This window comes from Chrysemys picta, chromosome 1 (assembly GCF_011386835.1).
Source record: "Chrysemys picta bellii isolate R12L10 chromosome 1, ASM1138683v2, whole genome shotgun sequence".
Classification (NCBI taxonomy): domain Eukaryota; kingdom Metazoa; phylum Chordata; order Testudines; family Emydidae; genus Chrysemys; species Chrysemys picta.
The window spans coordinates 206,856,497-206,881,378 of record NC_088791.1 but is presented as its reverse complement, the minus strand read 5'-3'; the positions used below and the strand labels follow the sequence as shown (position 1 = coordinate 206,881,378).

General features: G+C 41.6%; 1 protein-coding gene across 18 annotated transcripts in view; it reads right to left on the bottom strand.

Annotated features, from left to right (window-relative positions):
- Positions 1 to 24,882, bottom strand: part of DMD (dystrophin) — a 2,010,563-nt gene that overhangs the window by 1,833,171 nt on the left and 152,510 nt on the right. For 16 of the 18 annotated variants that reach the window (XM_065590858.1, XM_065590878.1, XM_065590818.1 and 13 more), the window contains exon 1: positions 22,133 to 22,391. The exons of 1 other annotated variant lie outside the window; for it this stretch is intronic. In XM_065590858.1, coding sequence (XP_065446930.1) covers positions 22,133 to 22,229 — 97 coding nt within the window. In that variant the 5' untranslated portion in view covers positions 22,230 to 22,391. Of the gene's footprint in view, positions 1 to 22,132; positions 22,392 to 24,882 lie in introns of those variants that run through there. One more of the 18 variants, XM_065590907.1, reaches the window with a different exon arrangement.

The following is a 24,882-nucleotide window of genomic DNA, read 5'->3' as shown; positions in this document are numbered from 1 at the left end:
TCATCCACTACGAGGTGATCAATAACAAGATGGGTAGACAAGTAGACACTGGGCAACGTAACATAACATCAAACATTCCCAAAGCTGTTGAATGATTTAAAAAAATCAAGGGCATGTAACTCACATCCAGCATATATTCTGCAGTTTAACAATATCAGACAGGAGAGTCAATGTGATACATACAGTTCAAAGTGGCAGCAATGTACCTGCCCTGTGTTTTTTTGCACTGCTTGAATCTAATCTAGCTCAACTTCAGACAGGATGACAGCAGCATGCAAAATAGGCTGCTGTGATACCTAAGATACATATGTCATTCCAGTCTTTCTTTGAGAGCTGCAGCAGCCAAAACACTTTGCCTTGCAGCTCTGGAGAAAGATACCCATTTATTTAACATAGGTCTGACTGGGCACCCTGAATCGGAATGCCAGCCGTGCACCCCAAGGAAGGGTGAAAACACAACACAGACAAGGAAGGGGGAAAACAGGATGTGAAATCAGATGAGAGGGAAAGAGACAATGAAGACAGATGGGAAAAAAGGGAACAGATTCTACAACAAAAAATGAGATGAGGAGTGGAGGGAACAGAGAAAAGAAAGAGAAAGATGAACAAAGACAGAGAGACAGTATATTCGATTTTTTGATATTAAGTAAAAATTTAATGCAAAAATATTACAATAAATGAACATACATAACACATTAGGTTTTATGTGAAAACATTTGTATGAGCCCTCCATCTCCCCTTTTGGCCAAAGTATTAGCAAAGTTAAGCAAAGGAATTTGTTCATTTTTTTACATGTCATTAATTGCTGTCAAGCTGACAGCCAGTAGGGTGAATGGAAGTTTCCGTTCAGTAATGGGATGGAGAAATGGTAGAAACGTTATGGAATAACTAGCTCTCAGGGGAAGTTTCTTCCTAACCTCCTTCCACTTGAGGTCGGTCTGTGCCTTGAAGCACAAAGGTTCATAAAGTCCCTTCTATTTTCTCCCTATTATTTGTAATTGTGGATGTGCTCATTATCCACAAAAATATCAAATACTTTTTTGTATCGTTTCTTGACCCCCAATAATACCTAGTGGCAGTGAGTTCCACTGGCTAATTATACATTGTGTAAAGAATGTATTTTCTTTGACTGGTTTTTAATATATTGCTTTTCAATTTCATTCAGTGTCTCCTGGTTCTTTTATTAATCAAAAAAGATAAATAGGGACTCCACATTTGCCTTCTCTATACCATTCTTCTCAATCTAGCTTCAGCTGGAAATTTTCCAAGCCTCTAATTACTTCCATTTTCCATTTCTATGCCCCTTCTACAGCCTCTTTGAGATAAGGTGAGCAAAAATGAACATTCTATTTCAGGTAACGGCATACTATTGATTTTTATAATAGCATTATTCTCTTTTCAGTATTATTTTCTATTCCACTCCATCTGCACCCTAACATTTTCACACTGAGCAGAGGTTTTAATTGAGCTGCCCACAGCTATGCTTATGTCTTTTTCCAGAGTGGCTACAGTTAATTTATAACCCGGTAACCTGTAAGGGGAAAGCTCTCTAAGTTTGCCAGGCCTTGGGGGTCCAAGCAGAGCTTCAAATTCAGTGGAGAGAGGAGCTGAACACTTGAAAAGAGCTATTTTGGAGCTAATCAAAAACCCAGAATAATTCCAAATGTGAAATAGTCAATTGTTTGGAGTTGTATGATTTATTCTGTCAACATTTTATCAATAAATATACCCTCTTTTCCCCTACCTTATTATTCTCATTCCCTCTCGCACTAAAGTAACTATCCAAAAAAACCAGGTAAATTTGGGGAATTTGTCCTTCCAACTGTAACTCAGATTCATCTGTATTTTTGTTTCCTTTAGGGATTGGGCCAGCTGCAAGTTTTGCAGTTTGTGAGACATAAGAGGCCAAGGTTAGGGAAAGGTGAAAAATGAAGATTGGGCTTGGCTGAAACATTTCACAAATTCATGTCAAATTTCCTGAATTTTTTTCAGGTGAAAAAAAAAATCTGAAGTCAAAGCTTCTCTTTTCGACATTTCAAAATTAAACATTTCAGTGAAAAATAGCTTTTCATTTCAAACTTTCCTCCAATTTCATTCAAAAAATAAAGTGTAAAAAAGCTCCCTTGACATTGAAACAAAACATTTCATGTCAGGTCAAACAAAACATTAGCTTGACTCAAAGCATTTTTTAAATTTTTTTCAGAATTGCCACTAAACTGAAAAATCAGTTATTCGAAAGCCTCTCATTTTCAGCTGACTTATCCATGTAGTCTGTTTGTGCAAGGATGCTAATATGAGGTAACTCAGAATGATTGGCACAGTTGGAGAGTGTCCAGAGAAGCATACTCAGAGGCAGAATCTCTATGCTTGTTACCGGTAGTCAGGGAAGATTATTTATCTTTCCGGATGGAGGGGTGTTCATGGTGAGCCAGCAAAGCGGAAGGTCATGAATCTGTTCCAGAAAGAGCAAGTACTAACAAAGCAACTCCCTACCACCCCATTACACAGACAATTGAGTCCCATGCTGTGGGAACAGCCTAGGAACAGCACTGGCTAGTGCTATGTAACAGACATGCTTCCAGAGAAACGTATACCTCATCTGTCATGTTTATAAATGTACTCACTCTCTCCTGCAATCATTTTTTTTTTAATTAAGGATTTACCAGCATCTCATTTAAATGCATGTTGGGGCCCCAGATTTCATCATGTGTTGTAGCCCTTTAAAAAAAAAAAATCCCATTCATAGGTGCTAATTTGAGAATCAACCCATTTCTCCACTCTACATCTCAGTCTCTTTTAGACCCAGATACTAAAAGGAGCACTTCCTGAGCAGACACCACTGGGCTCCTGGTGGGGTCCACCCAATAGAACCAGCTGTAGGATCATCAATGCGTCATTCAGTTATCATATACATGCACGTCACTGTGTTTCAGCATCTCCCCGATTTGTGACCAAATTTGCTGCCATGCTATTTACCAATTCACCTTCCCTCTTCCATGCATTTCAGGGAGAGCCCCTAAAGCTGTTCTGCTGGAAGAGACTCTATCAATGCTTAGAAACACTGAATAGAATAATTGAATAGGTGAATAAGGGAATAACTCATTCTAGTAATTATTTTATTCAAGATTTTTCTCTTTCCTCCCCCTTTTGTCCCACCTGCTCTCCCAAGGGAATAAGCTTAAGAACTGTCATGCTAGTTGCTCCCTAAGGTTAACAACATTTACTATAATATTCAACTTCAGACCTGTGCTATTAAATAGGCTGTAAATAGGATTACAAGGGGCCTGCTCCTTGAGGGCCTGAATTGTTTTTTCTTGCTTTGAGCCGAATGCATCCACCATGAGAGCATCAAGCTAAGGATCATTGAAAACGCGTACAAAAAAGAAACATTCATAGAAATGGGCCCCTTTGATGTGTTCCTTAAACCAAATTTCCACTTGTATTCTTTCACCTCTTCTATATTATTTAATGTTTCAGAAACTCAACCTCCTTCAAGCAATGATTACATAACAAATACAAATAGATCAATTTTAAGTACAGTCCTTTCCCCTCTCCTCTCAACCATTAGAAAAGTGATGGAACCCTTCGCTGCAGGAAACCTAACACCAGCCAAAAAAAGATAAAAGTTCTATTTTACCTAGACAATAGTGACTAAACCGCTGAATAGCCAGTGCCTGGTAAACAGTACAGTGTCCAAAAAATCTGATTAAAAATTTCAAAGAACATTCCTATCCAATGGAAATTCCTAAATCCCAGTAATTAAATGTGTGCTCTCTTACAGAGAAACCAGCTTGCCCTGCACTGATGCAGTCAGGTTTTCTCACAATCTCTCACATAGCTTTTACACTCTGCCTACAGTAATGAGACTGCAGGCCTCCCTATTACTTTACTGCACAATACAGGGCCACTGTGGGGCATTCACAACCTAATCAGCAAGATAAATAACTTACATGTGCTAAATACCATCTCAGAGTGTACAAAGAGATACCACAGATCTCATCTGAAAGCACATGACTGCAGTGAAGATTAACATTTCATTCCAGCATGGGGGAGGGTGTGTGCGTGTAATTTAATGTTTTCAGCTGTAAGAAGAGAAATTAGTGCCAGTTTCCATAAATATCCTCGGACTAGCTCCCAGAGAAACCGATTAAGACATGAACCCAGATTCTTCACTAACCAATTCAAGGATCTTCTGTGACACAGAGGCCCATTGGTGGTTCACTACTCTGTGTCAGCAACTCTTGTCGTGATATCTATACAAAAGGTGGCATGTAGTATATCACTGGAAAACTAATAACTCACTGATTGTTAATATTCTTGTGGGATGTATGTACAGTAAACCCACAAAGGACTTTATCGATATGTGTTGCAAATGTATTAGGGAAGCAGTGCCTAAACCACACCTGTTCCAGACAGGAATGTGGTTCCACTTGCTTAAATGTGTCTCAGAGGTAAACTAGCCAATGTGTGACCAAAGACAAAGAAAGCACACTTACATGCAAGGTAACCAAAGCCATTAGGAGAGCAAGTGGCCAGAGATGAATACATAATGTAGACAGGGGATGGAGACTGCACCCTAGGAAGCCTTCCTGCCCCTTGAATTAGGGTCAAAGAACTTTGGGAAGAGAATATGGCATCTACACTCCAGCAGATCAGCTGCTTGTATACAGTATTACTATATTATAAAAGTGTATCAAATAAGGTTTTTTATGAAAGCCTGTGGCATGCTCATGATTAATAGCACTGTGAAATTAGGCATTAACACTAACTAGGAATTATGGATAGTCACTGGTTATATGCTTTAAAAACTGGGACCAAACACAGGGAAAAACAGATTTTCTCCTAAACAGGAGGGAAGGTAGCTACCTACCAGTCTGAAACATAAATTAAACAGCAAGGAATCAAAACAATAGAAGCCCCTTTACATACGAATCATCAGGGGGATAGGAAGTCAACAGGAAGGCAAGAACAGCAGGAAGCTGTTGGGAGATATAAGCAGAAATGGAAAGCCATTTTGGATCTGTCACTTGAGGAATTCAAGTGGCCAGAGCTCTGGAAATCACAGAACACTGGATCTTTCAGCCATGGGAATTGAAGTCCCTGGGAACTGAGTTTAGGTGAGAAACTTGTTTAGGCAAAGATTGTAAATTGCTGAATTAAAATTTGTCCTAAAAGCACATTTTTATTTTTGTTTGTTTGTAAGCCTTTCTATTTTTATTCCTTTATATTTGGTATCATTTTAACCTCATAGACTCATAGAGTTTAAGGTCAGAAGGGACCATTATGACCATCTAGTCTGACCTCCCGCATAATGCAGGCCACAAAGCTGTCCCAACCCTTTCCCTTGACTCTGCTGTTGAAGTCCCCAAATCCTGTGGTTTAGAGACTTCAAGTAGCAGAGAATCCTCCAGCTAGTGACCCCTGCCCCATGCTGCGGAGGAAGGCGAAAAACCTCCAGGGCCTCTGCCAATCTACCCTGGAGGAAAATTCCTTCCCGATCCCAAATATGGCGATCAGTAGAACCCCGAGCATGTAGGTAAGATTCTCCAGCCAGACCCTCATTGTCCATTGATACTATTTACCAGCGATGGCACACTGTTCATTTGACTAAAATCATGTTTTCCCATTAAACCATTCCCTCCATAAACTTATGTAGCTTAATCTTAAAACCAGACATGTCCTTCGCCCCCACCGTTTCCCTCGGAAGGCTGTTCCAATATTTCACCCCTCTGACGGTCAGAAACCTTTGTCTAATTTCAAGCCTAAACTTCCCCACGGCCAGTTTATATCCATTCGTTCTCGTGTCCACATTAGTACTGAGCTGGAATAATTCCTCTCCCTCCCTGGTATTTATCCCTCTGATATATTTAAAGAGAGCAATCATATCCCCCCTCAGCCTTCGTTTGGTTAGGCTAAACAACCCGAGCTCCTCGAGTCTCCTTTTATACGACAGGTTTTCCATTCCTCTGATCATCCTAGTGGCCCTTCTCTGTACCCGTTCAAGTTTGAGTTCATCTTTTTTAAACATCGGAGACCAGAACTGCACACAGTACTCCAAATGAGGTCTCACCAGTGCCTTGTACAACAGAAGCAGCACCTCCTTATCCCTACTAGATATACCTCGCCTAATGCATCCCAAGACCGCATTGGCTTTTTTCACCGCCACGTCACATTGTCGACTCATAGTCATCCTGCGGTCTACCAGGACTCTGAGGTCTTTCTCCTCCTCCGTTACTTCTAACTGATGCGTCCCCAGCTTGTAACTAAAATTGTTGTTAGTCATCCCTAAGTGCATCACCTTACACTTTTCACTATTAAATTTCATCCTATTTCTGTTACTCCAATTTACAACCTATGTCCTTTTGTTAAATAAAGTTGTTTTGCTGTAAACCAATTCAGTGCTGTGATTGAAATAAGAGTGTTTGTCAAATCCCAGTTAAATTAATGAACTGCAGTTTATCGTCTCTTTAATGGAGCAGCAAATTTAATAACTTTTGTGAGCATTCACTGAGGGGGCTGGACACTGCAGGGAAACATCTCCAGGGAACTCAGGAGACGGGGTTCACTGTTTGTTACTGGCACGGCAAGGTTTGGATTGACAGAGTCCAGAAGAGAGTGCTGGCAAGGCAGACAGTTGTCTTGCAGCTTGGCAGTAGCAGAACTTTCACTTGCTGAGGGTAACACAGTTACTCACAATTCTGGCAAACCCTGCAGATTGCCATTCCCCTTGCTTCCTTTGCAGGTGGAAGGAATGCCTCCTATTGGTTAGAAAGGGCAACCAGAAGTCTCTAGGTTCCACTCTTGATTTTGCCACTTGATCTTGCTGTGTGACCTTTTCATCCCCAAACTGAGCCATTTGAAAACTACTTCACAGGTTGTTGTTGGAGGGCCACATTCATCCCTAGGGTGCTGTACAAGTCCAAAGCATGATAATTAGTACTAAAAAACAAGGACTCACACCCCAGTCCTATTTGTTTCCTCAGAGGTACACAACAACTCTAGACAGCTTGTGGTTTGGGAATGTTTCCCCTTGCCCTCACAATGTCCCAGCAATTAAAACAACACCTCTGACATTCTAAAAATCCCAGTGGGAAATTTTAATGCCAGCACTGAGCAGGCAGAAAGCAGGCAGACTTCAGGCCCTCTCCTCAATGCAACCTCGATGCTTACTTTCCCAACGTACTTACTATATCTTCCTGAAAGCAAAATACAAGGCTTTCACCGCTCCTCTACTGGCTGCAACTAAAATAAACCAATCAACCAACTCCAGAATGGCACATCTTCTCTCCCTCCTCATGTGAGGGTTACACACACAAGAACTCCCAGATAGGTATTGTTTCCTCCCTAATGGCCTGTCACAAGAAGCCAGAATGTATTTTGATGCAGGAAGGTACCACAGTGATTAATATCTCAAGCAGTGTCATTAAAAACAAGTTTCAAGTTTTTATTAAGAATAGAGAAAATCCAATTAAAACAAAAGAAATAGTCTGCATAACGTATCTATTCTGAAATGCTGCAGGTACTCATCTATATGGGTGCAAGTGATGTTTCCAAGATTAAACAATATTTTAAATTCCAAACTAGTGTGACCTTTCTTTCCTACTTGTCTCTTTTTTCCCCCCTTCTAACATTTTGGCTGGGCAGCCTGGCCTAAATTCCCTCCTGCACCAAGATCATCTTTGTCCAGAAGAGGGCAGAGTAGCAGAGAGGGAACTGGTTACAGCAGATTCTCAAGTTTCAGCTGCTCCAGCCCAGACCTGAGGTATATTAGAGTAGTTTTATGAGATGCTTTAATTTACACCAGCTATCTATGATACTCAGGAGACCATATGCCAGTTAAGCTTAAGCATCCTGCTCCTAACGCACCTCTTCATGTCCCTGATGCTACAATGGGGATGGCAGTGGATGTATGAACCAGATATGCTGGTTTTATGCCAGTTGAGAACTCCCTCATGCTGGAGAAATTTTCATCTGGCCTGTTAGGGCTGGATTCTGGCCACTTTGTGCTGCCTCAGTGACTCACTGTAGCTGCAACAGAGGGAGAGGATCTGACTCACTGCCTCCAGTTTCATAGGTGGATTGCCCTATAGACAGAAGAGCCTGGGGCTAACCAACCCTGATTACATAATGAGACACACTCAAGAGGGATCAGGTGAGTCCCCTATAAAAATCAACTGAAAGCTACTGTGGGATGGGATGCCCAAGCAGATGAACTAATAAGCATGAACAGGCTCCAGAAGAGGATGTAGGACTGAAACTACAGGCAGGAGACCTGGGAGTGACTCAACTGGAGGGCAAAATGGATGGATTTGATTTGGGGATTTTAAATTTTACTTTTGAGTTTAGTCTAGCAGAATAAACCCAGACCCCCAGAAGGGGTATTTTGATTGGATGAGCAAAAGTGTGTGGAGTCTGCGTAAAAGGGCCTGAAAGAGAGAGAATAAAGAGCAGGACAGCGCAGAGGCACCCCTGGCCACACGGGGGCTCATGGGTGGCAGCCAACAAATTTTATGGAGTCATCATCTCCCTTTTCCCCTCACGTCATCTCATTTATCGCCTCCAATCCATTGTAATTTCTGGTATCCCCATGGATGGCGGGGAGGTTTTTCAGTCTCTCTCTCATGTTATGTGTACTGTATGTCTTCCCAAAGCCATTCAGGACTATATTCAGTGCTTTGGATAAACAAATACTGAGGTTTCTGTTTGTCCATGTAAGTTTGTTTGGTAGTGTATGTACATAATTCATGCCAGTCTGTCCCACTTTCACCGCTTTCTTCCAAATAAACATCCCCCATCCCTCCAAAATCAGTCTGCTCTTTGCTATAGCCTAACCACCATGCTTCTGCATGTTAACTTTCCTGGTTGGAGGTGTTAACATCAATTCATCTCCCTGTTTGTCTTGCACCTGAATGTAAAGTGAAAGGCTCATTTAATTCCTATAATTCCTCACAGCATTAATTTGACTATATTAAATTTGATTTATTGAGAGATTAAAGTCAGTCAGTCTGTCACCACACAAATTGCAATGAATATGAATTCACCAGTGATAGGAGAAAGGTTGGCAGATGTGCTGGGTCCTGCTGTTTGGGGAAATCCACGTGCTCCCTCCATTCAGAGTAGCTGCTTGATCTTTTGATTTCCCTGTGTAAAGAGGCCTTAGGCTTTACCAGAGATCAACACTGCTGTGATCGATACAGCAGGGGTGAAGACCCGCTAAATCGACGGCAGAGCGTGATCCGGTCAACTCCGGTACACCACTGGAATGAGAAGAGTGAGGTAAATCGATGGGAGAGCGTCTTCTGTCAATGCAGCACAGTGAAGACACTGGGGTAAATCGACCTAAGCTACGTCAACTACAGTTACATTATTCATGTAGCTGGATTAGAGTAATTAAGGTGGATTTACCACGGTAGCGTAAACAAGGCCTAAGAAAGTAGAGGACCTAAGGCCCAGTTCCAGTTAAGGAGCCTCAGAATCACTATAGGGAAGGTGGCAATAAATTCCAGCCTTTCCAACAAACCTTGGATATGCATCTGAACTGTAAGAAGTTTACCTGAACCAAACCTCCAAATTTTCTGAAGTCTCATAAGAGTGACTCAGTCACTATCACCTGGCAGCTCTTCAGTAGCCTCCTTGGAATAAAATAGTGGTCTCTCAGTTCAGTTTCTAGAAGACAGGTGTTCCTATCTCAAACACCAGCTTCACATTTCACATTCAGCTCCCTTATTTACAGTCTCATCAGAAAATTGAATGAGCACAGGGAATGAACTTCATCCATTCTTCCTTAAAATGGCCTCTCCAGAAGAAAGCCAAAGGTGGTGGGGATAAACTTTTCAGAGCTGATGCCCATGTTGTGGATATACAGAGAGATTTCAATTCCAGCACAGAAGAGAGCTGGGTAGCAAAGAGGGAGCTGGTTACAACATATTCTCAAATTCCAGCTGCTTCAGCCCAGACCTGATATATGTCAATATAGCACTTTTCAACAGTACTCACATTGCTTAATGGAAGAAAAGGGGGGGGGGGAAAGGCCCACAGTGTTGAGCCCAACACAAAATCCCAGTGAATGTATTAAAATAGCCAATGTCAGCATTGATTCATCTCTCCGCAACAGCCTTATTGCACCTTGCATGTTTGTACAATCCCTGCAGCAAGGTGTTAATCCACAGACCTGCACTATGAAATGCTTCCTGCTAAAAGCGAGATCACCTCTTACCCAAATTATAACAACAAGCTGTTCTGAGAGAGTTTCCACCTGACTGAACCAACAATACATCCTGATCTGGCAGATACCATCATGAGGCATGAACCAGCAGTCTTGTTAATTGGTCCCATAATATAACACACTTACCTTTCCCAAATAATCTAGCCTGGTTCTCTCTCTCAGTACTCTTCTTTCAGTTACAGTACAGACCATGAAGGGTTCTCACAAAGAAATGGCAAGAAATATGACACTCTGCGTCTTCCCTCTGGGCACCTCAAAGACCGTAATGGATATTATACCCCATGAGATCGTTATTTCCATTTTCAGGTAGGGAAAAAAGCACAGGGAAGGTAAGTGACTTTTTTAAGGCCACACACAAAGTCGGTTATTCTTGCTTTGGCTACCTTTTAGGGAAAACACAAATATTTGTGCATCGATTCAAACACATTCACAATGTCCTAACATATTTCATGATCCTTTCTTATTACTACTTGCTGAGTTGCTCAGTCCTGTAATCTGGTTAGACCAATGGCACATCTGAGTTAGTTATCCCCACCCTCAGTAAATCTGACACCATAATCTGAACAGTCAAACACTATACTTGACAACCTTTTTCAGCCATATAAAAAGCTAAGATTGTGGGTATTAATTTAGTTGATAAAATAAGTAGTAACTTAACTAACAAAAGTCTGAGTTAAGTCTCATGAAAAAGCAAGAAAGGCAATGTTAAATCAGAAAATGAAGTCACATTTGTGCTTTAGTGAATATCATACAACAACAAAAGAAAACCCATTTCTATTTTCTCTAAATTCCAGCTTCATTCAAGGCCTGGGTTTTTAGCTTTATTTTTGAGGCTACAAACCAAATACTGAATATTAATTATATATAGCTGCAGGGTGTAAGGAAATAATTTTTCTTCATGTTTTGTGTGTTACCATAAATATTTTTGACATACAATAAAATAATTACATTAAATAATAACAATAAAATAACAAGCTTTTTGTTACTAAGTCTTAGAAAGATTTATAAGAAGTTACGATACATCCCCTCCACCACAGCTGATCATGCTATTGCTTACTCAGTGGGTTCACCAGCTTACCCAAAATGCTATAATTAATGCCAGTTTTAATAAGGGCTGCTTAAAAACTCATTTACACACATTGCTCATATCCATAAATATAACCCTAATTTATATTTATGGAGCAACGTGCTCTTTCATTACCTTCATTGCCTAACTTAACTCTTCATCCCATTTTGGTGACATTGAAGCTGTTCCACTTTGTATAAATAATTAACTATTTAGTAGAGCAGGGACTTGAACTCAAGAGCCACATCTCCGATAGGAAGTGCTCTAACCAATGGGCTACCAAGTCCATCTCACATTATACAATATGAAACAGCTTCAGTCGGAGAGCTTGAGAGAGACATACCCCAGCATATGCTATGCCCAGTGCTTAGGGCACTCACCTGCAAATGTAGGAGGCCCAAGTTCAAATCCCTGCTCTGAATCAGGCAGAGTGGGGACTTCAATCTTGGTCACCATGGGGCTATCAAGTATAAGGTACTTGTATAAGGGGCCGCAACAGCACCTCCTCCTCCCTGAATGGCATTTCCAAATATCCTTGAGGTTTTTATTCTTTTAAAAACAGTTAAAATTCCCAAACTCTAAACAATGTGTTTGTTTTGGTTTTGTTGATGAAACCATAACATTTTTGCTTTGGATCAACTTGCACAGCTCTAGTTGCGTTTTGCTTACGGTCACACAGCAAGTAAGTGGAAGGGCTGGTAGCAGAACCTCATACTCCCACTTCCCAGCTATATCCCTAAGCCATTAGACAAATTGTATCTCTTGCTATTAATGACCTTAATATGTGTTTGATCCTAACTACATGCTGTGTGTCAGCACTGGCCACTCATTATTCCTGCAGGTTTTGAAACACAACAAAACCTGAGAGTAAACATAATTAGTTACTGGGATTTACTGATATCTGTAACATGCTTTTTGCTCTTAACCTACTGAGGGAAGCATATTTAAAGTTACACAGAAGGACTTAATTGCAGGATTAAACTGGCTGAAATCCTGTGTGATTAGTTTTCTCATCTATTTTTAAAATATTTCCTCAAGAGTCCAGGTTGATTCAGATAGTAAATAAAAATAGTCCTCGGTTTCTCAAAACAAGACCAATGAAAAGCGAGAAAAAAGAAGTCAATAATTTCACTATTAGTCCCAGGCTCAGGTTCAGAGCAATATATATAATATTGAACAGCAAACACTTTAAAGACAAAAAACCTTCAATAATTCAGACATTTGTCCGGAATCACTGGCTGCTTCAATGATCCCAAACTACTTGACCAAAGCTCACCCAACAGTTCCCAGGTAATTCATTTTAAAGGGGCATATGAATGTTTAGCATATCTGGCACCTAAATACCTTGCAACTCCAGCTACAACAGAGCCATGCAAACACCTGTTTTCACTTACAAGTGACATTATAAATAAGAAGTGGGCAGCAGTATCTCCCAAAACGTAAACAAGCTTGTTTGTCTTAGCAATTGGCTGAACAAGAAGTAGGCCTGAGTCGGCTTGTAGGCTCTAGAATTTTAGATTGTTTTGTGTTTGAGTGAAGTTATGTAACAAAAAATAATAGTTCTACACCTGAAAGTTGCACTTTCACGATAAAGAAATTGCACTGAAGTACTTTTATGAGGTGAATTGAAAAATACTATTTCTTTTATTTATTTTTACAGTACAAATATTTTTAATCAAAAATAATATAAAGTGAGCACTGGACACTTCGTATTATGTGTTGTGATTGAAATCAAGATATTTGAAAATGTAAAGAAATTCCAAAATATTTATAATACATTTAAATTGGTGTTCTATTACTGTTTAACAGTGTGATTAAAACTGTGATTAATCACAACAATTTTTTTAAATCTGGTAACATTTGTTTTGCATTAGTCGCTTGCGTTAACTATGATTAATTGACAGCCCTAACAGGAAAGTCTGTAGTGGTTTTATTTAGTGTGGCTTTTGCGTATCAGGAAAACAGATGGATGGAAGTGATTAGGAGTAGAAGTTGACACCATACAAGGAATTCTACATCCAAAGCATCAGAGAGACAAAGAAAGACTGAACACACACACACACTTCAAGGGGCATTGTTGATTTTTTACCACGGTTTTGTTGTTTTTTTACCTTTTATATTTACGTTTTTTTCCCCTGCCTGTGACTATTCATAAAAAGATGAGAAAGGCAAACTTATAAGCACTAAACAAAACCAAAGTATCACCCTGCCCATTCAGGCTCCTGCGTTTATACAACATCAAGCTAGTGTGCTGGTTGCACTTTTGCTGCTCTACATAGCATCTTTGGGGATCTGTATATGAAAGAAACACCTTGTAAAGAACTGCATATTGTAACATTAAATACCAAACTGAGAAAGTCGATGATTCTAATGGGCCCATTATTGCTTCTCCACTCCTGATTTTTAAAGATAAAGATCTACTCAGAAGATAAGAATTAAAGAAACTGCAGTCCATGTAAGGATACTGCTTTAATTTCTGTAAACAAATATCATCCCACACACATTCTTAGTCTACTGCAGAGAAACATTAAGCATAAGGGGAAAAGATAAGGAAGGTCCAAGCATGGACCCTACAATCTGCCATTATCCCATCTTTCCCTTGCAACTCTCCAATGGAACACAATAACACTTCCTAAAACCTTACTCAAGTCTGCTTCTCAGTCACTCTGATTGCACCTCTGGAACCTCCTTCTGCTGGGGCTCATCTGATCTTTATTCTGGATCTCTTATTCTATAATGCAATCAACACTCAAATACTCAAGACACAGAGCAGAAAGGTCCCTCAAATGCCTGCGCCTTGAAGCTATAACAGGATAGCCAGACCTTGGACTTCCTCCCACAAAGAGCAGAAAGCTACAAGCCTACTAATCTCTACTTCAAGTACAGTATTCTTTGTGAAGTAGGAGTCTCATGTTTCAGTATAGTTTTCATTTAACAATTACCTCAACACAACAAAAACAGAAGAAGTTGGAATCCGTGTTTTTCTCAGAAAATCCCCAAGCTCTGTCTCCAACTCTCTTTCTGGATTACTTCATTTTAGCTATTTGTAATAAAGATGGTGTAACCCCTGTTTGTGTTTTTTTCTGAGGAACCTTGGAATTTCAGGGTCTTGGGTTGCTCCTTCCCCAAGCCCTGTTGGTGTTTCCCTGAAGCTTCCTAATGGTCTGCTGCAATCTCTGAGATACCCTTGCATGATCTGTCTTGTTTTGGCAGTCCAAGGTATAGTGACCATCTCTTCCACAGTTATAATAGAAACCTTCTTGCTTGCTATCACCCGTCCTGCTACTCTCCCCTCTTGAGGATGGCACAGTATGTCCCTGATCCTTCATCATGGCCACTTCTCAGGTTAAATCTTTCAGTGCTGCTGCCACTGACGGGGCATCTTCTATCTCTTCAAGCACTGTGGTGGTGCGACTCCCTGCCATCTTCGGCTGCGCTACTGCATCCACTTGCAACAATCGCTCCTCCTCTTCACATATCTCTCGAATGAGCTTGTGGAATGGGGGTGTGTTTTGGGCCTGCTCCCTCAGCTGCAGTCGCCACAACATCAACCCATCTTGTCGGGTGCCCCGAAGGATTTGGTCCAACCTAGCGGAATCAATGCGCTTGGTGGGGATGCCCTCCTTCCGCACTACCTGCTGTAGCAAATCCTCTAGTCTCCTGATGAAATCCAACAATTGTTCATGGGGCTCCTGACAGATATGGCGGAAACGATAATACAGGTCTTCACTGCTATCAGTAGTACCGTAGACACTCTCAAGAGCAGTTAAGTGAGTCTTTCAGGGCTCGGATAACTCGCATGGCAGGTTCCCTCAGACTCTCAAGCACATGTTTCTGCTTCTCAGCATCAGAGCATTCCCACTCTTGGACAAGTAGCACCGTAAAATCCCTCCAAGTCTCGTAATCCTCCTCCCCTGGGGGTACAAGTGACACCCCCGAGAATGAACGTAACCGCTCGTATGGAGCACTTTCATATACCAGCCTCAATGCATTTTTGAGAGCATTTTTCATCTCTTTGGCCCATCCCACCAGGCTGGGTGCTGCAGGTGTTGGAGCCCCTCCTAATGCCAAAATTAATTCTTCTCTTGTCCGCTTCTCATCCACCCTCAGAGCTTGCAATTTTTGCGCTAAAGAATCCACCTCAAGTGACACAGGCACACTAGGAGGGGACTGCTCTGCCCCCAGAATTGTCCAGGGAATACCTTCTACTTGCACCTCTTTGGGCACTTTATTAAGATCGGTTTCCTTGGAGTGAGTACATAGTGCTATCATGCCCTTCACTTTGCGGTTGTAAATACGGGTGTGGACCTTTACTTTCCCCAGTATTTCAGCTGCATCTAAGCTCTCCTCAATTTTATTTGGTTCCATCTCTTCTGGGAACCCCGCCACCAGCACAGCTTTGGTTACTGGGATTCGTGCCTCTTGGCACAGGTCTTCTAATAATCCTCTCTCAGTTTTTTTTTTAAACCGAGATGAAAGTCACTCAGGAGTTTCTTTGCTCTGTGAAGAAGAGCCCAGGGTGCACAACGTAGGGGTGTGTGTGTGTGTGTGTGTACTGCAAAGTCCCCATACGGGCCATCAAGTGTAACTTTAGTGCCCTCATGGCCAAGATGGAGTCTGCTCTGCAGGCAGCTCTGGCCAAGAGATGGCGCGCGCAGGAATGCAGCAGGAGAAATCCTTTCCACCCCAGGGGCACCTGTTCCACACCCCCCAGAGTCAACACACACACCCACAGGAAAAGTACAGTGGATATAACAAGGGAAATATTTATTTACAGAGGGATCAGAGGAGAAAAACAACAAGGGGAAATATAGGGGGAGCAGTAGAACAGTGCTGCATCCAAGCCAAGGCCCCACAGGCCCAGTGGTAGCACAGTCTGGAAGGGCAGACACTGAGCAATGTGTCTGCACACAGAGTTCGGGAGTCCTGAGCAAAGTTCCAGTCCAGTGGTGAGTCTTGGGTGCTTCCTGGTCTCTTCAGCGCCAGTGAACTTTCCCCCAACAAACCCCTCTGGTGCCCTCTTCTAACGCTCTCTGCAAAGCCACACAGAGCGACCACCTCCCCACTTGACTAGCTACAGCATCCCTCCTTGTTCCAAATGCAGAGACAGAAGCCCCAGTACTCCCAGCCCTATGCAGCTCTGGGCAGCCCTGATACTGGGTCCAGCTCTGGCCTGTCCTTCTCGGCAATTCCTCCCTGACACAGTGCTCCTCCTGGCTCCTGTCCTGGGGTGTCTCCGATCTGCCCTGTCCGTCTCAGGCCTCGGGCAGGTTCTTTGCTGCTTCACTTTTCTAGGGCCTGCAGGCTGCCTCTCTTTCTCCTTGGAGCTCCAGCGCTGCCCCCTGGAGTTTCCTTCCTGTTTTCTTACTCTCTCCCTCCCCCTTAGGAAAAATATTTAAAGGGACATGCTCTCTAAACACCAAAGGGGTTACAATGGCAATATGGCTTCAGGTAGACAATGAGACCATCCTGCCCTAACCCCAACTCTGTGGTATTCTGCTACTTGTGGCAAGATAGTAGGAGGAACTTCAGGCCACTTCCCATGAAGTTAAGAAATATAAGATCTGGCATTTAGTTTCAGTGAATGAGTGGGATTAATCCTATGGGGAGAGATTATGTCACCTGAGCAACGGCTTAAAAATGGATAATTGTGATACAGATTTGAACCTTTGGTCTTTTGAGTGTGGCCCCTCACCAGTTATAGCTCCAATTAGCTGGGTTTGATCTGTGGTGTCCTAATAAACGAAAGAGCATTTCCTTATTTTATGGAGGGAACATTAAGTCTTTTATCTTGGAAGACTTAATGTATTAACATTTTTGAGATGATCTGAAGTCCTGTGGTGGAAAGCTATATAGAATAATTTTCTGTATTAAGTACATATCTTGGCCTTCTCATGTAACCTGCCTAAATAATATATTTTGCAAGATGAACTATCTGTAAATTGACCATATGTCTTAGTTAGTCCCAAGACTTTCTTTATAGAAAACTGAAAGTTGTCAGTTCATTTCATTTCATCTCTCTCAGCATTTTTTTTAAATTACATTTTTTTTCCAGGATGGAATGCCACGGGTTAAAATAAGTGAGTGTGGGGGTAGCATAGCTCCTTCTTCACTCCCTGATTTTGGCTACTCCTTATCCTCCTTGACTGATGCTATTAGAGAGTTTTGTTTTCTGTTTCTTTCTGCTATACTGACTGCACATTGGTATTTTGTTCTGTATTTAGCAGGAACCAACAACCCAGTGGAATAGTTGTTGTACAGTGCTTGCAGGGAAAAGCTAAATGAGTGGAGACACTACCTAAGCTTTTCTTTTGCTCAGAGAGAATGCTAATGATATGTTCAGTTTCATGATAAACTCTCTCAGAGCACCAGATTATTGGAAAACTTCCTCCCCTCTGACAAATATGCACAAGGCTGTTGAGTCAGAAGCTGTCAATAGCAGCACCAGCACACATTAAAATAGTACTGATCTGTTTAACAAGAGTCTTTCACCCCCAAAATGTTGCCACAAAACCATCCTTTGTTTTCTTTTTTACAAATATGCCACCTCACCTATTTGTGCCAGATATTTTTGTTGTAACCCAACCTGGAGAAGGGACACAAGTGCACTTGCCTGCCAGAGAGCTGCATTTCCAACAGCCAGCCCCTCCCCACATACATTTTGGGTCTCACACCTACCCGCACCAATGTCAGGTCTCTTAGGACAGGCCTAAAACCCCTGCTTTCCTGCAACGACTTCCACCTAGGACAAGGGAGGTATTGGCATAACCACTTTTTCCAGCTGTTCTGCCACTCTGATGTCATTCTCATCCACAGAACCAGCTCAGTACAGTAACTCCTCACTTAAAGTCATCCCGGTTAACGTTGTTTCATTGTTACGTTGCTGATCAATTAGGGAACATGCTCATTTAAAATTGTACAATGCTCCCTTCTAACATCGTTTGGCAGCCGCCTGCTTTGTCCACTGCTTGCAGGAAGAGCAGCCCGTTGCAGCTAGCTGGTAAGGGTTTGGAACCAGGGTGGGCCGGCAGCCCCCCATCAGCTCCCCACTCCCCTAAGTTCCCTGTGCTGCAGCTGCCCAGCAGGCTAGCAATCAGCAGTTCAGCTTTCCCTCCCCCAACTGCCATGTGCTGCTCCTGCCCTCTGCCTTGGAGCTGCTCCCCAAGCCTCCTGCTTGCTGTGTAGGGGAGGGGGGTAGGAGGGGACTAATGTCAGACTGGATTCGAGTCCATCATCCACTGACTTTACCACCATTTGCTTTGCACAGCAGATTTTTATTGATGCCATTGTTACTTCTTGACTCATCATGATGCCCCCAATCTTCCTCCTAATCTTTATCTGAATGTTTCCCTCCTTGCCTGTCCTTAGCCCGTCGCTCATCTCCCAGTCTTTCCCTCCAATCCTTTCACCCCAACTACCCTATTGCACCCTGCCATCTCCCTCCCTCCATCTAATCTCAGCCATTCTCAAATCCGTCATCAATTCCTTCACTCTCATTATCTTAAAAAGTAAACAAACAAACCACAATCTAATTAACTAACTAAAACCTTAAGTAGCCAGTAGAGAGAGTAGGTGGGTGAGGTAATATCTTTTATTGGAGCAACTTCTGTTTGTGAGAGAGTAAGTAACCTGTAAACAATCATGAATTGTATTAAGAAAAATTTCAAAATCCACTATTCCTTATGGAACCCTTTATACCTCCAAGATGTGTGGTTAACATAGCAGAGTAGCCACGTGATTTACCATAATCTTTTTCCTCTCCTCTTCACCCTTATTGTTTGTCAAGTCACTTGTGTGTCATGTCTGACGTTAGAGTGTAACTTTGCAGGGCAGAGAATGTGCTCTTCTGTGTATTTATACAACATCTAGAACAATAGAGCCCTGATCCTTGATTGGGGTTCCAGGCAACACCATAACACAAATAATAGTAACAATTATGTCATGAAGGAGCGTAAGTGCTTGTAGACTAATTCTTCAGTCTCCCTCCTACCATAACTACTCTGCAGTTCTTCCCTAAATCTCTGTTGGTAACAAATCAAAATCAAGCAGCTATGTATCAGCGATGTGTGCACCGCTAGACTGCACATGCACTACCACTTATAAAGGTACAAACCCTCGCCACAAATCTCAGATCTGGTATAAGATTTTTTTTTCAGAGCCATCTATGTACCACTACATTTGGGAGTGTTTGGGTCTATGTTTTTGAATCAGGCCAATATCTACACCTAATATGGCACCTGCAAGAGTAAAGTTGGATTAGAAAGGCCGGGTGGAGATAGTGAGACTTGTGTGAATGAAGAGAAAAACGTTTGAGGACCAGACTAAAGTAAGATAAACAGACAGTAAAATTTCTGCAAGTATCTACCGAGAGAGGATCTATTTGGTCCTATTGTTGCTTCTCTTCTTTTATTTCATTATCTGTGCTGCCCCACCCCCTCTGGTCAAAGGAGAAATTTTAAAAGTGTGTGTGTATTCATCAGTGTCTTGTAAAATAATAAAAAGAAATGGACTAATAGCTCCCTTTAATCCCAACAGTGCTTGGATTTCATGATTTAAGGCTTACACTACAAGCTGAATGTGATTTTTTTAACAATTATGATGATCACCATCAAAGTGAGCTTGCTCACTAGGCAGGTTTCCCCAGAGCCTTGCATGGTAGTTCTATAAATAATCAACTGGTAGCTCCACCTAGTGTCTTCTTAATTCACCAGTGAAACAAAACGCTAAAAGCATTCACTATTGACAAAACATAAGCAAACCACAAAAACACTAGTTTCAACTGGACAGTAGCCATAAATGGCATCCTATTAGGATATCTTCATTAAAGTCAAAACCATATTCTGTTACTATCATGTGATCAGAGCCAACCAGCATTCCTCCAACAAGGAGCAAGTAATGGCTTCAGCACTGTAAATATAATGTATTCAGTGTGAAAACAGTTTTGCTGCTATCCTGAAAAGGTGAAGGGTGCTTAAATTGTTTATTTGGGAAACACACTCTACTATATTTAAAATTAACTACACAGAAAATTACCCTTAAGCCTGACAGAGCTTTTCTGGAACAGCATGACAGTGAACTTTTAGAATCACTGAACAACTGTGGCCATATAAACAGAAGATTAATTTTGGCCACATAAAGAAGTGCTTCTCTTCTCCCAATAGTTAATTTAAAATGTCTCTCTAAAGCGATCCAAGAAAAGAAATGATCAACTATCCAGCAGTCTATTAGTTTTACTAATCTTTATCTCAAAAACTTTTTAAAGGCTAGTTCACCACTATGTATCTGGAGATTATCTTGCCCCTTCAACCAACAGAAGTTGATCCAATAAAATATATTACCTCACATACCTTGTCTCTCTCACGTATTTTGAAGCAGTTATCTTTTTAAAATAGCTATAGCTCCACTCAGGTTAGTAACAGTTTTAAACTAAAATATAAACTATTCAAGGTAAAGTTAGAACACACTAATATACAGTATGCAAAAAACATACTTTATATTTAGTACTTTCAAAGAGAATATCTAATATGGGGGAGGGGGAAGTTTAAAGAGAGCATATTGTATCCTAAACTGAGCAAATTAATTTACCATAATCTTATTTTATGGGCTATTAAGTTTGCTACTGTACCTAAGGAGAAAAAATATCCTGGATCTTGGTAACACTCACAAAACACCAAATTTACTTATTATTCCCAGAACAATCTACTCCAATATAGTTGACACATGTTTTAAACAATCACCTGTTCTAAACTGCTCGGGGGGGGGGGGGGGGAGAAGAGTGTTTCACCCTAGTGGTGATAACATATATTTCGGTATATAGAGTATATACTTAACTCTCTGTGTCATGATGAGCAGAGAGAGAGAGAGAAGGGGAAGGTGTTTACAAGGAAATTATATGCATTGAAAAAGCAGCTTTAAATGACCTCAAACTTTCTTTTTACAGTCAGTTGAAACTTATGCTTATGACTCATCTATTTTAAAGTATTTACAACTGCAATCCCATGACTGTATAAAAACATACTGCAGCATAGAAAATGAATTTAATAAAATGCATAAGAGAATACTCTCTGATGTTTCAAAAATAAAAGAATACTCTAATTTTCAATAATTTAGCATTTGCTATCATTCCTCATTAAAAGCTTTCAAAATCCTATCTGAAACAAGCTGATACAGAGAAATTAAGAGCAGTAATCAAGCAAGAAACGATGGACCAGCTGGGTAGATATCAAGTTGGCAAAACGTGAATACAGTTCAATAGCAGAAACAGATGCTGGAGTTGTTGAAAAACCCTGCAGGAGATATTGATGTATTTTCTTCATATAATACTGAACAACTGAATGAAAGTCAAGGGCTAAAAACTGATAAGAAGAAAAAAAACCTAACTATAAAACAGCAACCTGCAATATTTTTTTCATTATATCAAAACATTCAATATATGCACCTTCATTTCCTCAGTATTCCTGAATATGCCAATATATCAATTAGAGCTTGCTACTGAATTATATGGAGCCTTCGTCAGGGTTAGGTTTGGTGTGTGTTTGTTTCTATCTACCTGAAGCTGCACAGACTCTTAGGAAATACTTTATTCTGTAATCTCATCCTAACATAATGCTCTCTTTCAGGCAAGTGGCTCCCTGAGGTTGGAGGAAAGCACACACACGGAAATGTTACACAAGCATAAATGCAATTCAAAGATCCATTTTGCAAAAGAAACATTGTTTTCAGAGTTTCAAGACCTCAGCAACAAATCCTCTGCCATCAGCTGTAGCTTGTCCTAACATATGCTTTGTCACGGTCAGTTTCTAATTACATTCATAATGATGCAATGGCTTTGATAATCCTACCTTCCATGCCAGCTGCTTTTCTTGTCACTCCATCATGCCAATAAGTTGGCTGCTGTAACAAATCAAGATAGTGCAAAACAGCATCTTTTCCCTGCATCTGTCATCTTCCTGAAAGCATTCTCTTACTGCCGACTGCTGGGAACCAGAAAGTCTATTTGAATTCCAACAGCTCCCCTTTCGCATGATTCAAGTTAGGTTAGGTGGGCATGCCTAACATGATTCTTTCCGTCATTTATTATGCAGCTGCTACACTGTCGGTGTGGTAACCACTCTGACTTTATCTGATACGTCAGTCTCACAGATCTGTACCTCAGTGCAAACACACGTGAGCCATAGCAGCATCCTGCATTTAATGAGCATTCTCCCTGGCTAAAAACTGTGTATCTGCAAATCAGTTTCAAATCCTAGTGTTCACATTGTCCTCTAATGCTAATGTTCAGGTTTAGGCTTTTTCTTTTTTTAATTTTTGTCCTTTTTGTTACTTCCTTTCAGAAAGCACTATTTCTCTCCTGCACACTCTCAAATTAGTCATACTTCAGTTAAATGTTTGCTGATTTGTCTGAAACTATACAGCACCTTTACAGTGAAACTCTCTGCTCTAAAGATACTTTTAAAATAATAGCACTGTTTATTCAGGTTCTCAACTCTGCTTCATTATAGGGATGGGTTTTACAGCATGCATCTCAGCAAATTCTATTCACATCTCTTCATTCTATTGAATGGCTCCCTAATGAGGGTCTGGTGGATTTGTAAGCAAATTTGTCTACGTCAACCTGTAGGTGACTTTTGTGCTTGATTTTTATGATTTATGCATTTTAGCAGAAGACAGTTCTCACAATTCTGTGTTACTCGCATCTTAGTATCCTTAAAGTGATACTGTACTGCAGTTAAAATAAGTGAACACAAGCTGATCGGTTTCATTCACCAGTCTGTAGAGGGCATTCCACAATGATTAAAGTTCACTTATCTGATTGTGAGGGTCTTGTGAATAAAAGGAAATGGGATTTGTTTTGTTATCTGTTAGTTAGAATATCTCGGATGGGGGGTGGGTGGGAAGAACACGCACGCATCACTGATTTTAAAAATAACTTTAATAGACATTGACATATACACATCAATCATCTACCAAATTTCATTAACTGCATCTCATCCCACCACTTTTGTCTGAGTCTCATTGGAATTCAGAACCCAAGTGTTTTAAGTTTAGTGCATCTGCTTGTCAGTAAACTGAATAAAAGAATAAACCTGTACTGAAAGTGTGAATGTTGAAATCAGAAAAAAGTGACATTATAAAAGAACACAAAAACAACTGGTTAAAACTATTAGTCACGTAAGTGAAGCAGAAGGGAACATTGGGAGAGCCATTCTTAGGGAAAGATTTTGTTTGCCCCTTTTACATGTGGTAGGGTAGGGTAGGTGGTGGGGGAGAGCAGAGAGGAGTCTATGGAGCCTTCCCCTGCTCTCTAGACAACCATGTAGCAGTGTTACCAACTCACCATTTTATTTGGTGGTTTTCTTAAAATCCCAACTCCTGAAGTCGAATAATACATGAGAATCTCAGCTTTCTTTTTTTAAAAACTAAGTTCCTTCTCTGCAATCATGAGGACTAAAGGCTGAAAATATGCCCCTAACTGTACTCTAAAGCAGAGGTGGGCAAACTTTTTGGCCTGAGGGCCACATCTGGGTATGGAAATTGTATGGCGGGCCATGAATGCTCATGAAATTGGGGGTTGGGGTGTGGGAGAGGGCTCCAGCTGGGGGTGCAGGCTTAGGGGTGGGGCAGGGAATGAGGGGTTGGGGGTGCAGGAGGATGCTCTGGGCTGGGACCAAGGGGTTCAGAGGGCAGGAGGGGGATCAGGGCTGGGGCAGGAGGTTGGGGCGCAGGAGGCGGTCAGGGGTGCAGGCTCCAGGTGGTGCTTACTTCAAGCAGTTCCCAGAAGCAGCGGCATGTTCCCCCTTCGGCTCCTATGTGCAGGTGCAGCCAGGCAGCTCTGCACGCTGCCCCGTCCACAGGCGCCACTCCTGTAGCTCCCACTGGCCACAGTTCCCAGCCAATGGGAGCTGCAGGGGTGGCACTTGGGGCAGGGGCAGCACGCAGAGCTGCCTGGCCGCATCTGCACATAGGAGCCGAATCGGGGACATGTCGCTGCTTCCAGGAGCCACGTGGAGTGGGGTAAGCCCCACTCCCCACTAGGAGCTCAAGGGCCAGATTAAAATGTCTGGAGGGCCGGATGTGGCCCCTGGGCTGTAGTTTGCCCACCCCTGCTCTAAAGGCTCAGAAATCAGAAAGCAAATAGAAAGAATCCCCAGTTTTTAAAATCTCATGATTTTTAAGGCACTTCTGTGATTATTTTTAAGCCTGTTTCATGATATTTGAATATTTGAGGTTGGCAATACTCTTTTAGGGTCAGGTGCAACTGCGAGAACTGCTCCCTCCCAAAGGGAGTAAGGACATAATAATGTTACATTGTATTACATACTTAGATTGTGTCTTCACCCACACCCCCATGTACTGGCTAGCATAGATGGCCACCCACACAGCAGGGAGCAGGCACAAACCCTCAGTATGCCTGGGAGCTCCACGAGGCATTCTGTCTCCTGGAGGCAGGCTACCTCTAAGTGTTCCTGAGAGCCGCTATGGACTATGGTTAAGTGGCACAATCTATCCCTGAATGAGCTAACGTAACATGATGTCGTTTATCTCAGGTACAATATTTCTGGTGCACTAGGAATAAAATGTCCTTTTAGAA